This window comes from Vitis vinifera, chromosome 12 (genome assembly GCF_030704535.1).
Source record: "Vitis vinifera cultivar Pinot Noir 40024 chromosome 12, ASM3070453v1".
NCBI classification, from domain to species: Eukaryota; Viridiplantae; Streptophyta; class Magnoliopsida; order Vitales; family Vitaceae; genus Vitis; species Vitis vinifera.
The window spans coordinates 22,107,913-22,123,415 of NC_081816.1; the positions used below are offsets into that span (position 1 = coordinate 22,107,913).

The window sequence follows — 15,503 nt, forward strand, 5'->3', positions numbered from 1 at the left end:
ACCTATGTTTTTATGCCATTGAAGTTTATTTATTTTAAATATTGAGAAAATATAAAAGATTTTTTAAAAAAAAATAACTTATTGGATATATAAGAAAGAATAAAAAAGTCTAGTAGATTGTAGAAACAAAAGTCGAAACCATTTTGGTAATGTCAATTCCATCACACCACTTTATTATTCCATCCTCTCTCTCTATGAACACTTATTATCATACATTTCACTAAGTTTCACTTCATAAACATTGAAATGAAGGTTGAAAAATCGAAGATGAAGAGCAAAGAAAGAAATCTAGTTAGAGTTAAGCTAAAGAAAAGGAGGAGAACTTAGCATGTGCATGGAGAAGATAAACATCGTAACATGCACATCAAAATCTAGAGATCCCAATGTGGTAGTTTTTTTGGGTGATTGAACCATGTCTTTCTTCCTTGGAATGGGTTTGCAGAACAAGTATTTACCCTTTTTAAGGTTGGGCTTAGGATATGGGTTACCTTTTTAAGTCATATTGGAATCTACTTGAGTCCTTATATAAATTTTCAATATTAGGAATGAAAGATCATCAAGATTTAACACCAGTTTTACACCACCAAGAAACTCACCAATTAAGTGGCAAACTCAATTACCCTTAGAACATGCACTACCTACACATCCTATCCATATCACATTCTACATAAAAATGTTCATGATTGAAACAAGATGAACTTCTCCAACTACTTGTATGGTTGAATGAAAGCAATCCATCCATAAGTAAATCATCTTATGAAACTAGGTGAGAGAGAAAGCTGATCATTTCCCAACCACATTTCTTAGTCAATTGATCAATATGATCAATAATTTTAGTTTTCAATATTTTCATTAGTCATTTCCTAAGGTTATATTTGATTCATGAAAAGTACTAAGGGAAGAAAAAAATTACTAAGTAAAATGATTTTATTATATTTAAATGTCAAAAAAAAATGAGGAAAATATGTTGAAGGAGAAGAAAGAATGCTAAAAAAAAAGTTGTCATATATTATATTATATGAACTTTCAACCTTGAGAGGATATTAAATGTGTTAAATTTAATAGGAAGCTTTGACCTATATGTGAGTATATTCCCTATGGATTGGTTTACTACTGTAAAGTGTGATTAAAGGGTCAAAGCTTAACCCTAATTGATATTCATCCATGTAAATATATAGTACATCAAGCAAACCTAATTAAGGGAAAACCGTGAGTTTAGGAAACATTCCTAAACAATGCCGAGAGTTTAGGAAACAATCCTAAACAATAGCTCCTAGAATATATCATAATATCTCAACATTTAGGAAACAATCCTAAACAATAGCAACTACTTTCCTAGAATATATCATAATATCTCAACACCCTCCCTTAAGTTGGAGCATGAGGTTCAAAAATGCCCAACTTGGCAAGAAGATAATCAAATTGTTTCTTTCCAAGAGCCTTTGTAAAAATATCCGCCAATTGTGTAACAGTAGGAACATATGATGGAGCAATCAAACCATCTGTTATCGCATCCCGAACAAAGTGACAATCAACCTCAATGTGTTTGGTGCGTTCATGAAATACTGGATTTTTGGCCATATGAAGGGCTGACTGACTATCACAAAAGAGCTTGATTGCCTTTGGGTGGTGCACACCCAAGCTCAGAAGCAACCCCTTCAACCATTTGAGCTCACAAGTAACTGCTGCCATAGCTCGGTATTCCGCTTCTGCAGACGAGCGGGAAACTGTGTGTTGCTTCTTTGTCTTCCAAGAAATAGGAGATTGCCCAAGAAACACAAGCCATCCGGACAAAGAGCGTCTAGTGACTGGACATACTGCCCAATCAGAATCACACCAACCCTGCAGGGACAGATCACTATCTGTACGTAACAAGATACCCTGACCAGGAGTACCTTTCAAATAACGAACGACTCTCAAAGCCGCCTCCCAATGCTCAATTCTAGGCTCCTGCATAAATTGAGATAATGTATGAACCGAGTAGGCCAAATCTGGACGGGTCACTGCCAGATAAATGAGTCAACCTACTAATCTGCGATAGGACTCAGGGTTCGACAAGAGCTCCCCATTTGCGAGTCCTAATCTATGATTTTGCTCGATCGGGAAGCCACACGGCTTGGCTCCAGTAATCCGGCCTCCGATACCATGTCAAGTGTGTACTTGCGTTGACACAAGAACAAACCAGCCGAACTCCTGGCCACCTCGATTCCGAGGAAATACTTCAAAACACCAAGATCTTTCATCTTAAAACAATCACTGAGATAGGCTTTAAAGGTCTTAAGTGCAGCGGAATCATTCCCAGAGATAATAAGATCGTCGACATACACTAGCACATTTATTTGAACATTGTCCTTAGTGTAAGTAAAAAGAGAATAATCAAAGTAGGATTGTAAGAAACCATATCCTTTAAGAGTCGTGACCAACTTGGCAAACCAACATCTCGGAGCCTGTTTCAACCCATAAAGTGATTTCCGTAACCTGCAAACCAAGTTCGGATCGGAACTCTCAAATCCTGGGGGTAGCTTCATATACACTTCCTCCTCAAGATCTCCATGCAAAAAGGAATTGTGAACATCCATCTGATGAAGTTCCCAATTTTTCGAAGCCACAATAGCCAAGAAAGCACGCACCGTAGTCATTTTGGCAACTGGAGAAAAAGTCTCATGATAATCAATACCGGCTTCTTGATGATTCCCCAAAACTACTAATCTGGATTTGAGCCTTTCAATATCACCGTTTGAGAAGTACTTGGTTCTGTAAACCCACTGACTTCCCAAAGCACGCTTACCCTTTGGAAGAGGTTCAAGAGTCCACGTACCATTTTCCTTCAAAGCCCGAATCTCCTCATGCATTGACTTTTGCCAACCGACATCTTTCATAGCCTCTTTAAATGACTTAGGATCATTGCTCGAAATAATAGCTGCAAGAAACTTTCGATAATGTACAGAAAAATTGTCACAATTTATATAATGTGCTATGGGATAAGGAGTACCTGAGGGATGCTGTGGAGACGGAGTGGCGGGAGATGGACTTTCAACAACCACCGTATGAGTAACAAAATCTCGTAATAGAACCGAAGGAAATTTATCCCTCATGCCCTTTCCCATAGGAGCAGACTGCCCATTGCTTGTATTATCAAGCCCAAGTGAATCAAGCCCAACAGTGGGAACAACTTCCGGCCCAGGTGAAAGATCTTGGTGGGCTTGGGGTTCAGGTTGGATGAGGTTGGGATTTTGTGTTTGGGCTTGTGGGTTAGGTAAATCAGCATCATCATCGACAAAATCAGCAAAATCACTATCAATTTCAACATTTACCGTAGGCACAATGTTGTCCGGAATAATATTCACAGCACCTGGGTTACCAAACGGAAAAACATCCTCAAAAAACTTGACATCACGATAAACAAATAATTCCTTGGTGTCCAAATCAAACAACTTCCACCCCTTCTTTCCAAACGGGTAACCCAAAAACACACATTTTCTACTTCTACTTGCAAATTTGTCATCTTTGGATTTTTTATCATGAGCAAAACTAAGACAACCAAAGGTGTGAATTGCCGCATATGAAGGAGGGGTGCCAAATAGGATTTCAAATGGTGTTTTATTGTGTAACAAAGGAGAGGGAGTGCGGTTTATTAAATGAGCAGCGGCAAGAACACTTTCGTCCCAAAAATAAATAGGCAAATTTGCTTGAAAGCGTAATGCCCTCCCCATATTTAAAATATGCTTGTGTTTTCTCTCAACCCTCCCATTTTGTTGCGGAGTTCCCACACAAGAAGTTTGGAATAAAATGCCAGTTGCAGAAAAATAGTCAAGTAGGCATTTAAATTCCGTACCATTATCACTTTGAACAACTTTCACTGTTTGAGAAAATTGTCGATCTACCATTGCAATAAAAGACATAAACATCCGAAAAACTTCTGTTTTATCGACCAACAAATAAATCCACATAGCTCTTGAGAAATCATCAACAATAGTTAAAAAATAACGAGCTCCACAAGAAGAGACATGTTTATAAGAGCCCCACAAATCACAATGTATTTTCTCAAAAATTCTAGTTGCCTTATTGTCACTTAAAGGAAATTTGTCTCTAGGATGCTTAGCACGAAAACATATTTCACAAGCTTTGTTTAAACTACCCTTAAGATTGCTAACTGGAGGAAGTAACTTCACTACTTTCTCTAAAGGATGTCTCATCCTTTTGTGCCACAACTCCAAAGTGGAGGCTGCGTTGTGGACAGAAACATGCTGTACCGAATCACTTTCAGCTCCACCGAAGTAGTAAAGTCCATCTTGCCTAACTCCCGTTCCAATCAGCTCCCTGGTGTGGTCCTGTATAGCACACATATAAGAGTTAAATTGGACAATACAATGTAAGTCATCAGTCAATTGTGAAACCGAAAGTAAATTGCAATTGAGTTTCGGCACATAAAGAACGTTTTTAAGAGTGATGTTATTCGACAAACGAACGGAACCGGATTGGGTCGCAACAACAGATTCACCATTAGGAAGGCCAACCGGACACTCAAACAACGCTATAGTATCAAATAACCAAGATAAATCACCGATCACGTGATGAGTTGCCCCGGTGTCAATGATCCATGACTTCGTGTCAAACTTACCATTCAACCTATCATCCGGAACTTGAGCATTACCAATTAAGCCCGCAAGAGCTTTCCATTGTTCGGGTGTGAAGAGTTGATCGGTAGAACTTTTAGTAGAGGATGCTCCAATTATGCTACTTGCCGCGTTAGCACGAGCTGAACCACGCCCACGACCAGCCTGTTGACGACTACGTCCAACACTCCCATCAGCCTTGTTTTGATCCAACCACCCCTCAGGATAACCCACTATTTCATAACAATTATTTTTGTCATGGCCATGCTTGTGACAGTGAGGACAAGCAACGAGGGACCAGCAAGTTGAAGTCTCATGCCCCGTCTTCTTGCAGTGGCTACACACAGGCCTCTCCGTTTTTCCTCGTCCTCTTCCAGCACCTGTACGGACAGCAAAGCCAAGGACCTCTGCTAGTTTGTCTTCTGTGACTGCCTTGGCGAGCCGCACACGCTCATCTTGTATCACCAGTTGGTATGCTCGATCAAGCGAAGGCAAGGGATCTTGAGAAAGGATATTGGTTCGTAATTGAGCGTACAGATCAGTGTTGAGTCCCATCAAGAAGTCATGTAATTTTCCTTGTTCACGTCTTGCTTGGTGCAATGATGCGGCAGTACAAGACGAACAACAAGTGCAAGAAATTAGTGGTTCATGCTTAAATAATTCCTCCCATAATACATTCAATTTGCCATAGTAAGTTGTAACAGACATAGATTTCGATTCCTCACACTTAGCAATTGAAGTCTTTAACTGTTGAATTCTTGGGCCATTAACCATAGCATATCGTTGCTTAAAATGCTCCCATAAGCGTTTTGCATCACGAAATTTAGATAGGGTACTCTTTACCTCGGGATCGATTGTGTTTGTAATCCAAGAAACCAACATTGCATTGACGGTGTTCCAATCAGATTGGGTATATGGAGGTTGTGGTCCGGTGATAGTGCCTTCCAAAAATTCGAACTTGCGGCGTGCCTCCAATGCCAACTGAATATCGGAAGCCCAATCATCGTAATTTTCGCCTCGTAAGCGAGTGGGAGTGATGAAGTCGCCTGATCGGTCTCTTGTGCCGAGAAAAAAAAAGGTGAATTCATCTCCCTTTTAGGTGGCGGCAATGGTGGTTGTTCATCGTCGTCGGCCATTGTTTTATTGTGTGTGCATGTTAGTGCTCTGATACCATGTAAAGTGTGATTAAAGGGTCAAAGCTTAACCCTAATTGATATTCATCCATGTAAATATATAGTACATCAAGCAAACCTAATTAAGGGAAAACCGTGAGTTTAGGAAACATTCCTAAACAATGCCGAGAGTTTAGGAAACAATCCTAAACAATAGCTCCTAGAATACATCATAATATCTCAACATTTAGGAAACAATCCTAAACAATAGCAACTACTTTCCTAGAATATATCATAATATCTCAACAACTACTAATAAAGACTTATGACAACAGGTATTTTCAATAGAGACGTCATGATAAGAGTGTCCTCTTAGGTAATCCAAACGACATGTGATCATAAAATTTGTGGTCACAGTAATTCCTTTAGTGGAATTTAATATATGCTCCTTGAAGCTAGAGTATGTCAGTTAATTATATAATAGAAAAATTTGTAACTCAAGGATTAGAGAAGTAATCTTGATGGGTTGATAGTATTATCCTATTATATTATGGATATCAGTTCATGGGGAGTCCATATGCAATTAATAACATGTCATGGACCTGAGCCTTGCTCGTTATAATTTCATAGGATACTAGAATGCGATTGACTCTCTTTAGTGAAGTGCTAAGTCAACTTCATAATTGGATTTTGAGAGAGTCAGTATTTTTCTATGGGTCCTAGTGGTCCCCGCTCGAACTTCTAGTTCACGGTGACATACATTTTGAGGGTATTTGAAGTATGTAATTCATAAGTATGCATAAGGGTATTTTGGTAAAAATGTAAGGTTGCATCAAATCTTATAAATTGACTTTCTAAAATAAGCTAATTAATTAATTGAAGTTCATTAGGGCTAATTAATTCATTAGAATCCAATTGAGTTATGTCAAGCAACCTAAGCCCAATTTGAGATCAAGTCACTTAAGCTCACATGGAAGCTTTTATAAACCCCTTTAAGGGTTAGAGCTTCAATATTTCAATTTAGTTTTCTAAAATTCTAGAAAGAGGAGCCCTAGTCACCCTTAAAAAGAGAAAGAGAAGCTCACCTTTCTCTTGTGCTAAGCAATCATGAAGAGAGAGATCAGTTGGAAGAGCACTAGGTAAAAAAGCTCAACGGTATTCTCTATTGTTTTAAAATCTTCCTCAATGTCTTCATCGGATGGAAATCGATTTAGGAATACTTAGATCATAGGTATAAAACTTTCTTCTCTAGATCTAGTATTTATTTGGTTTTTTATAATCATTGGTTTTTTTTTGCTTTCTAATTTGGGTTGTAAGCTCTGTAGTTAGGAGTATAGGAACTTGTTGTTGGATGTAAAAGTTATTCCTTTTTTGGTTATATTAGTTGTAAACTTCGTTTTGAGGAGTATAAGACTTTTGTTTATGTAAAAGTTCTGTTTATTATCAATCTTGTAACCTAAAGAGAGCATGAAGTCATTTTGACCAATCACAACAGATCCATGAACATTCCTCAACTAAAAAATTGTGAGCTTTCGAAGCTAGAGGCAATCGGAGATGTAGATTTTCGTTCTCAGAATCCACAGTTATAGGCAAAGTGCTCAAGTGCTTAGATTAGCGCTCAAACAACCTTGTCAAGGGTTCTTTCCAATGCTCAAGTTGCATCTAATGGTCCTTCATAATTTTTAGGTGTTCAAGCACTTGTAATGGTTGTTTGGCAATAAGGGTAAGATTATTAAGGGTTTTTCCTATTTTCTAACCCTACATTTATTGTAGGTTTGATTTGGTAACATTGAATATTAGAAATCTAAGTTCTTAGGTTACCAATTATGTAATAGGATAGGAAATATTTATTTACTTATTTCCTAGCTTATTATATGCTTTGTATATATATTGCACATGTGGCCTTAAGAAAAGTGGTTTGGTAGTTTTAGTAAATTTCCAGCAAAAAAATTTTCCAAGATTATTTATTTAAATTGATTGTTGTTTGATAGATGGGCACTCCTTTTGGAATTGTGTCTTTGGTTATTGGATAGGTGGTTCTCTAGGCACTTCCTTCCTGAGAAAAGTGGAACAATACCAATGATGGTCCTCCAAGCTTTCCTACTTTGAAAAGAGGATAACCCCAAGTCCTTCAAGCTCTTTTCCCTGAAAAAAGAGAGACTATGTTGAATAAGGATAGTTCAAGAATATGAAATGCAAAAACAATTCTTTTAGCACAAAGGTTCCGATTCAAGAAATAAATCAAGTACTTGGACAATCTCAAGATAAAGAATTTATGATAGGAATGGTTACCAAAATATCTTTGGAGAGTTTAGTAATTTAATGGAGATATAAATATTTTGAAAATACTTTCCAAAATTGATTGATTAATTTCTTTTAACAAAATAAACATTTTTGGAAGTTTTTTTATAGAGAATATTTTATCCATTAAGGAATTACTAAAGGTTATTATTTTTGGTAGTATTTAATGCAAAATCCTAACCTAGGGCTTTGATCCTAACCTATGGTCAATCTAGAGAGAAAACATTAGCCTCCACCCTATGTGAGATCTCCACCATCTTAGTGCCTAGACTCAAGGGAGTACTTATTAGGTGGAAGATTATTGTATTTATAAGACATTCTATAGATTTAGAGCTTTCTACACTAACACGAATAAATATGGGGACATTTAGATCTCAAGTATGACAATATTCTCTATATCTATGGTATTATTTTTGTTTTTAAATACTAGGTTCCTACCATGCTTAGATCTAGAAAGCCTAGGATAGGATTGCATGCACCCTAATGACCCTAAGGTTTGGGAATAGAGTAATCTGAAGTTCTCTATAAAGAAGGCATAAGAGACCTAATGCAATTGTGAAGTAAGGCATTGTATTCATCACTCATGGCTTAACGCAATGAGATGGTTGTTAGGCTTAGGTGAATGTACGAGGCTCTATGGTGGTGAGATGAGTGTTCAATTTTTTTTAAAAAAAAAAAATTGGCTTGAAAAAATTATTTTTGGATCTAGTAGTAAATGTGAGACTTTGACTTGATGATAAGATGACAAAAGGGAGATACACGCTTACTAATGAATTTTCTGGTAAGAAAACAACATTGGTACGAGGAGAATGAGAGTCTAGCATGGGTGTCGTTGTAAGAGGGTCATTGTCCACATGTGCATTAAAGGATAGTTGTATAGGTGATCATGTTGGTGAAATATGACCATGACTACTAGAAAAATGCTTAGAATCAGTTTCTAGAAAGGAAGGTTCCATGTGAGTGGATTTTGGTTGATTATGGAATTCAGTGGGAATGATATGTGGCTGAAAATATGATATGGAATTTTCTTCCTTTGTTGCAAACAATGAAAACAAGCTCTTTATCTCAACCAAATCCTAGCCTTAATCTCATTATCTTCCATTTCATTTTCTTTATTTTCTTCTCTTTTTTTCACTTCATCTTCTTTGCATTCCCATTTTTCTCTTTTTAAATAAAAATATCAATAATTGAGAGAGTAAAATAAGTTTTATTCTTGCTATTCCATTATTCCATGGTTATGTGTCAATGTCTTGACTCCGACAATGCAATACCAAGGCCTCATAGGGTAGCACCTTGCACCCATAAGTGTTTATTAAGCAAGGCAAGGTGATGACTAAGGCTTATGAGGGGTCATGTGAAGGCTTGGTAGTGGCTTGAGATGTAGCACACATTGCTAGCATGTGGGCATAGCACACAACATGTAGGCTAGCATGTGTGAGCAACATATGGTGCGACTCGACTTGGTCAAAATTTAAATGTGAAATTTTGGGTGGTTGCTAGAGATGGAGTTTCCAAAAGAAGAAATTATTATTTTTTTATATTCTTATATTTTTTTTTAAATAATTTATGTCCCCTTCAGCACCTATGATGTATCCTCCTATCAGTGAGGGAATGATTTAAAATGCTTCTTTAAAAATGGATGACTCACAAGTGATGATCGTGGAAAAGTTATACCACACTAAGGGCACAATAAGAGGGTTTTGAACATGAGTAAAGCACAATGGTGAGTCTTACTAGTACGCACACATGAACGCAATGCCATGGGGTGTGGTGCAACACGTGGGTGCAATAACACTTGGCACAACTATGACACGCAAATGAGTATGGTTGGCTTGAGTTAGAAGGATCGATATGGTTAGTACACACATGAGCCAACATAGCAACATGGACTATGAGCTAAAATAAGGCTTAACACTAAGACAAGTTGCAATATGTGGACCAAGAAAGGGTTTGGCATGAATGGGCAACCCTAAATGAACAAATATTAATAGGTTGGACGTACAAGGGGTTGACTAGACGCTTGAGTAGGTTGGTTCTTGTGGGCTCAACAACAAGCATGGGCTAACACTATAAAGCCACAGGGAGGACACCTTGGTATTAGGGCCAACCTAAGAACGAAATGCATCTTATCATTGGTGCAAGTCCAAGGAAAAGACTATTGGCACCGAATTAATGAGGCTTCACACATGATGGGCTAAGATATGGGCCAAAATAGGAAGACATTTGGCACAAGTCAAACCAATATCTCTAACAAGTACTAAGTGTCAAGTGCATGTGCAAACAAGCAAGTTAGTTCCAATGATGGTGGTAAGACAAGGAGTGGGTTGTTGATCTTGAGGACAAGTGGCACTAATCAAAAAATGAGCCTCACATGTTGCCAATAGATGGCAACAAAGGACTTTGAATGAGTAAAAAAGACATGTGGCAAATGACTAAAGCTTGGGAATAAGTAGAAAAAATTTGAAATTGAAACTTGACTTTGAATTTAAAAAAGTTTTATTTTGAATTCAAATAGATTGTTACCAGATACATAGGAAGTTGTTTGTTGATGAAGCCTATAAACATTGTCCATTTTAAATTCCTTATAGAGTAATGTAAGTTGGGGGAAAATTACCCTGCCATCGTCATATTGCCTTGTTCCTTTCTTGTTGCTTTCCTTATTGCAATCTTGTTTGGGTAAACATAGACTAGCTTATAGGCTTTCTAAGTATTGCTCAAAGCGGAAAAAAAAAATTATGAAAAAAAATTGGTGCTATGTAAATTCAAATGACCTCACAATGGCGCAACATTCAAAGATTTCATATATTCTTAATACTTTACCTTTATAGAACCTTTGTTTTTGAAACAAATAATTTGACTTGCAACTAATTATAATTGTCCTATAAATTAACAACATTAAAGTCCCTATTTGGGATCATTTTTATTTTTGGCTTTAATTAAAAATAAAAAATAAAAACTCAAATTCATAATTTTCAAAAAGGTAATGATAGTCTTATAAAAATTTTATTAAATAAAAAATATTTTTTTGTATAAGTCAAAATGAAACTTATAAAAGAAATAACATTTGATCAACTTTCATATTAGATTCTTTTTTAAACATGACCTTTTAATAACATTAGGCACATGCTATGGTGAGACATCCACAACAAATGGGGTCTCCGTGATACCCCAAAGAAAAAGTGAACATGGGAACAGGTGTGACATATCAAAGTTTGTTTTATATACTCAACACAACTGCCACATATCTTCTTGTTTGAAAAATATTTATGAAAAAGACATCACGAATACCAAAAAGTAGCCCTTATTACAAGGGTGCATGGCATCAACTATGTCGCTTATAGAATTCATTTTTAGAGCCCAAAAGTGATATGGCACATCACTACTCCATTAAGCTATTAGATATTCATCAGCAATCCAATATCTTATAGGAGATCGTGTACAAGAGTATCTTCCTCAATCACCTTTTATTGTTAGTGATATCTTAACTCTCATCCCCCTATGATAAAGACTTGTAATTTTAATGTAATTACAATTTTTAAGAATGTTTCAATCATGTAATATAAGAAGTAAATTTTTTTAATTAATTATTTAAAAAAAAAAACCCTATCTCCATTTTTATTAAAAATCATAAAATGAAGTTTTTATACTATCAAATATATACCATACCGAAGTTTTGTACTCTAATCATATTGTTGATGCTATAGTCATTATTTTCTTTTACTACTTTTTTAATATTTTGATTATATTTTTCATATCTTTGATCGTTTTGTTCATAATCATATTTTCATAATATAATCGGACAATTTGGTCAAGGCAAATACTAAAAAGTGTGGTTCTAGTAAGTGACACATAATTATGAATTTGAATCCTACCACCGATGATACTCTAAATTTATCTAATGTTCGTTGTTACAGAACAGTCAACATCCTGAGGTTTGAGTCTCCACGAAAAGTCCTAAGGGCTTAACCATGGAAGGTTTATCGGTAATATGATCGGATAAAAGCATTCAAAACGATATATAAAAAAAAAACTTTTGTTACAATAGACTCGCTTTATATAATAGAATTAACATTGTCTCAAACAAATCCTTATTGTATTTTTTGAGCTATATAAAAAAAAATAGAAAAAAGTTGAAGTAATATAATAAGTATTATATGATTGGTTTCAACGCTTTCATTCTTTATATAAAGTTTACCCACTAATTTGTCATCAAAGATCTAAGTTAAAGCATATCCTTTGTTCAACTAGGATGACATTGTCATGTGTATTTAAATCATTCTCAATCGGGTTATTTTCAAGACTCTTTACTACTTTGTTGATGCTTTTGCTTTTATTATTAAAGGTTTATTACCTTTTAATTGGGTGATGATAAGATTTGCTTAAATGCCCCCACTCTTTTCAATATTCATCCATTAATCATTTTGTGTATGAATTTTAGAGTTCCCTAAGTTTTTTAACATTCACCCATCAATCATTTGGTCTATACGATTTAGTCCTAAAATTTTCATATCATTTTATAAGTTTGGCTACTTTGAAAACACTTATATGAGTTAGGGCCCATTTAGTAGTGATTTTAATAAACGTTTTTAACTTAAAAGTTGTTTTTGAAAGAAAAAAAATTATATATTTTGCAAAATTTAGAAAACATTTTTAAAAATCTGAAAGTGTTTTTTTAGAAAAACAATCGATAAATGATTCTCTTACAAACACTTTTAAAAAAAATATTTTCACTAAAAACACTTCGAATAGAATCACTACTAAATGCATTCTTATACTTAAATTATACATCTAAGAGAAATATAAAATATAATTGCATAAGGAGTAAAATATTAATGTTTTCTTTTTTTAATTAAATTATTTTCAACTAGATGAATTTCACTACTATTTTTAGAAAAAAAAAATCACTAATTTATAATTTAAAATAACAAATTTCTTATTTTCCACAACCTTATACATGCATCCAACATAATGAGAAATTTTTTAAAAAATATCTATTATTTTTTTAATTAATTAGTTGATACTATAAGTGATTTGGTTTGCCCAAATTACAATTACATAAAAGAAAATTAATAACATATCAAATAATTTTTTCTAATTAAATTATTATTTTTTATTTTATTTGACACTTATCATCGATTTTTCGATACAACACAATATATAAATTTCTTATCTTATAAAAATTGATACATCAGTGCTTCAAAATTCATACATCAAAAGGTATAGAGATATGAAAAAAATAATAAAAATATTTGGAAAACCCTAATTTTTTCCAAGTAAATTGATTCTATAAGAATGGTATGGGCAAACCATAGGGGCACCAAGGCAAACGGTGCCCAAAAGAAAAGGAAAGAAGAAGCATAACCATCAGCATGGAATGACAGAGCACTAAACAAAGCTTTTTCTCTGTCACCTACTTTTGGGAATCTTGTGTTTGGACGGCATGCTCTGAACCCTCAACAAAATTCTTCATTATTCAATGTGTCAGTGTGACCATTGACCTATCGGAGTTAACTGACCCCACCAACCGAGTTGACTCAGTCCATTACCAATCTTTCACCGAGTGAGTTCATGACTCAGCTGATCTGTATATAACTAGCATATTTCAGCCAAAACATCCCTCAACAACACCTTCCCTCTTGCAAACTCACCACCAACTTCTCCTTTGTGAGTTGCACACTTCACTGAGTTAGCCCCCCTAAATCGGGATGCTGATCTTCGCCCCCTTCTTATAAGAACTACACTTTCTAAGAGGCTTGACCAAATCGGAACCCGAACCCGGTCGATGGATCGATGTTTATCGATATCAATGATGATTTGTTGCATCGATGGTCGAAGATCTTCCCTTGAGGAGACACAACGGGCCGCCACACGCAAGATATGTCTTATAGTACCCTCCATGCACATCGGTAACTCAGTCCTTGAGTCGCAAACCTCCTTTATCCGATCCTTTTTTATTAATGGTATTGCCCACTCGACTATATGAGTCCGTGTCCTTGACAGATCTATAACTTTACTAGTACTAATAACTTCTAGTAGCACTACCCCAAAGCTAAACACATCATTTTTTGTACTTAGTTTGCTAGGGGTGGTATAACAAGGATCCAAATACCCAATAGTCCCGGCGGGTTGACTCAATGAGTCGACTCGGGAATGGTCTATATTTTCATTTTTTCGAACGGCGAGCCCAAAATCTGCCAACTTGGCATTCCATTCTGAATCAAACAAAATGTTGGCAGACTTGATATCCCTATGGACAACCAAAGGCTTCTCCTCATGAAGGAACTGCACTGCCCTAGCTATCTGCATGGCCATCCCTAAGCGTTGAGGCCATGTTGGTGGCGTAGTGGAAACATGCAACAAGTCATGAAGAGAGCCATTAGGCATGAGTTCCATAACTAAAACCTTGTTCATGGCTGAGTCGTGACTCGTACCAAGCAAACTGATGATATTAGGGTTTTCGGGTAGCGAAGATAACATACTTATTTCGTTATCGATCTTGGTGTTGTCGCGAAGGATTTGAAGGCCCGGGGAAGGTTTTTTTATCGCGACGAGCTTGCCGTCTTGTAGAGCTCCCTTGTAGACTAATCCATGGCTTCCTTTACCGATAAGATGAGTAGGAGAGAAGCCTTGAGTCGCTTCTTCGAGCTCCTTGTAGTCGAATTCCTTGATCATATTCATCTCCTCCACCACCTTGGGATGTTGTTTGTGAAGAGGGCAAGTTTGAATGTGTCTATGACTTTGTAGAAGGACAGAGCTTTATTGTGAGTTGAGAGATGGAATGTGGAAAGAGAGAAAGGCTTTTGTAGAAGGCTGAGAATAAAGAGGCTTTGAGAGGGAGCATTATGATAAAAGAATGATAGATCATAAGGAAAAAAAACTATAGAGGAAAAGCAGCTAAAGGATGAGAAGATGCTCCATTAGCTGTTTTCCCTTTTTTTTTCTTTTCTCTCTTCTGTCCCCATCTCTACTTTTCTTCTGTGTTTCCTTTTCTTGGTACTAGGGTGGCAAGGGGCATGGTAATGGGAGTTGGTGTACTTATAAATTAAGGGAGTTGATGAGTCTTCTTGAGAGGGTAATTTGGGCGTGAAAGCCCATCATCGAATATTTAAAATAAGTGGATCATATAGATATAAATATCCTTAATTTTATAAATTGATAGTAATTAAATTTATATAAAATATAATTTTTTTTATTAACCTCGCCTATAATATATCGGGATAAGACATAATATATAAAAAAAGTGATAAAAAAAATTTACTCGAAATAATGAAGTTTTAATCAAGAAAATTAATGTTTAGTTAGTGTAATATTTTAAGGCTTATTTGGCATTTTTGTTCTCCAATACAAAAAAACATGTTTAGCAACTAGAAACTGTTTTTGTTCTTAAAAACAGAAAATAGAATATTTTCAAATAATATTTTTTAATAATTTTAAGTTATTTTCACTTGTTTTATGAGGCATGTTTTATAAAATA

The 15,503-nt window shown here is 35.6% G+C and overlaps 1 protein-coding gene across 1 annotated transcript; it reads right to left on the reverse strand.

Moving 5' to 3' along the window:
* Positions 1-13,183: 13,183 nt before the first annotated feature.
* LOC100266242 (serine/threonine-protein kinase-like protein At5g23170) lies at positions 13,184-15,083 on the reverse strand. Its single transcript, XM_002264105.4, has one exon. It carries the CDS (start codon positions 14,705-14,707, stop codon positions 13,622-13,624), a length of 1,086 nt encoding a protein of 361 aa, XP_002264141.1. The 5' UTR covers positions 14,708-15,083; the 3' UTR covers positions 13,184-13,621.
* Between the last annotated feature and the right edge of the window lie 420 nt (positions 15,084-15,503).

Coding starts and splice junctions, on each gene's coding strand:
- LOC100266242 (XM_002264105.4), bottom strand. CDS start 14,707: ATGAATATGATCAAGGAATTCGACTACAAGGAGCTCGAAGAAGCGACT.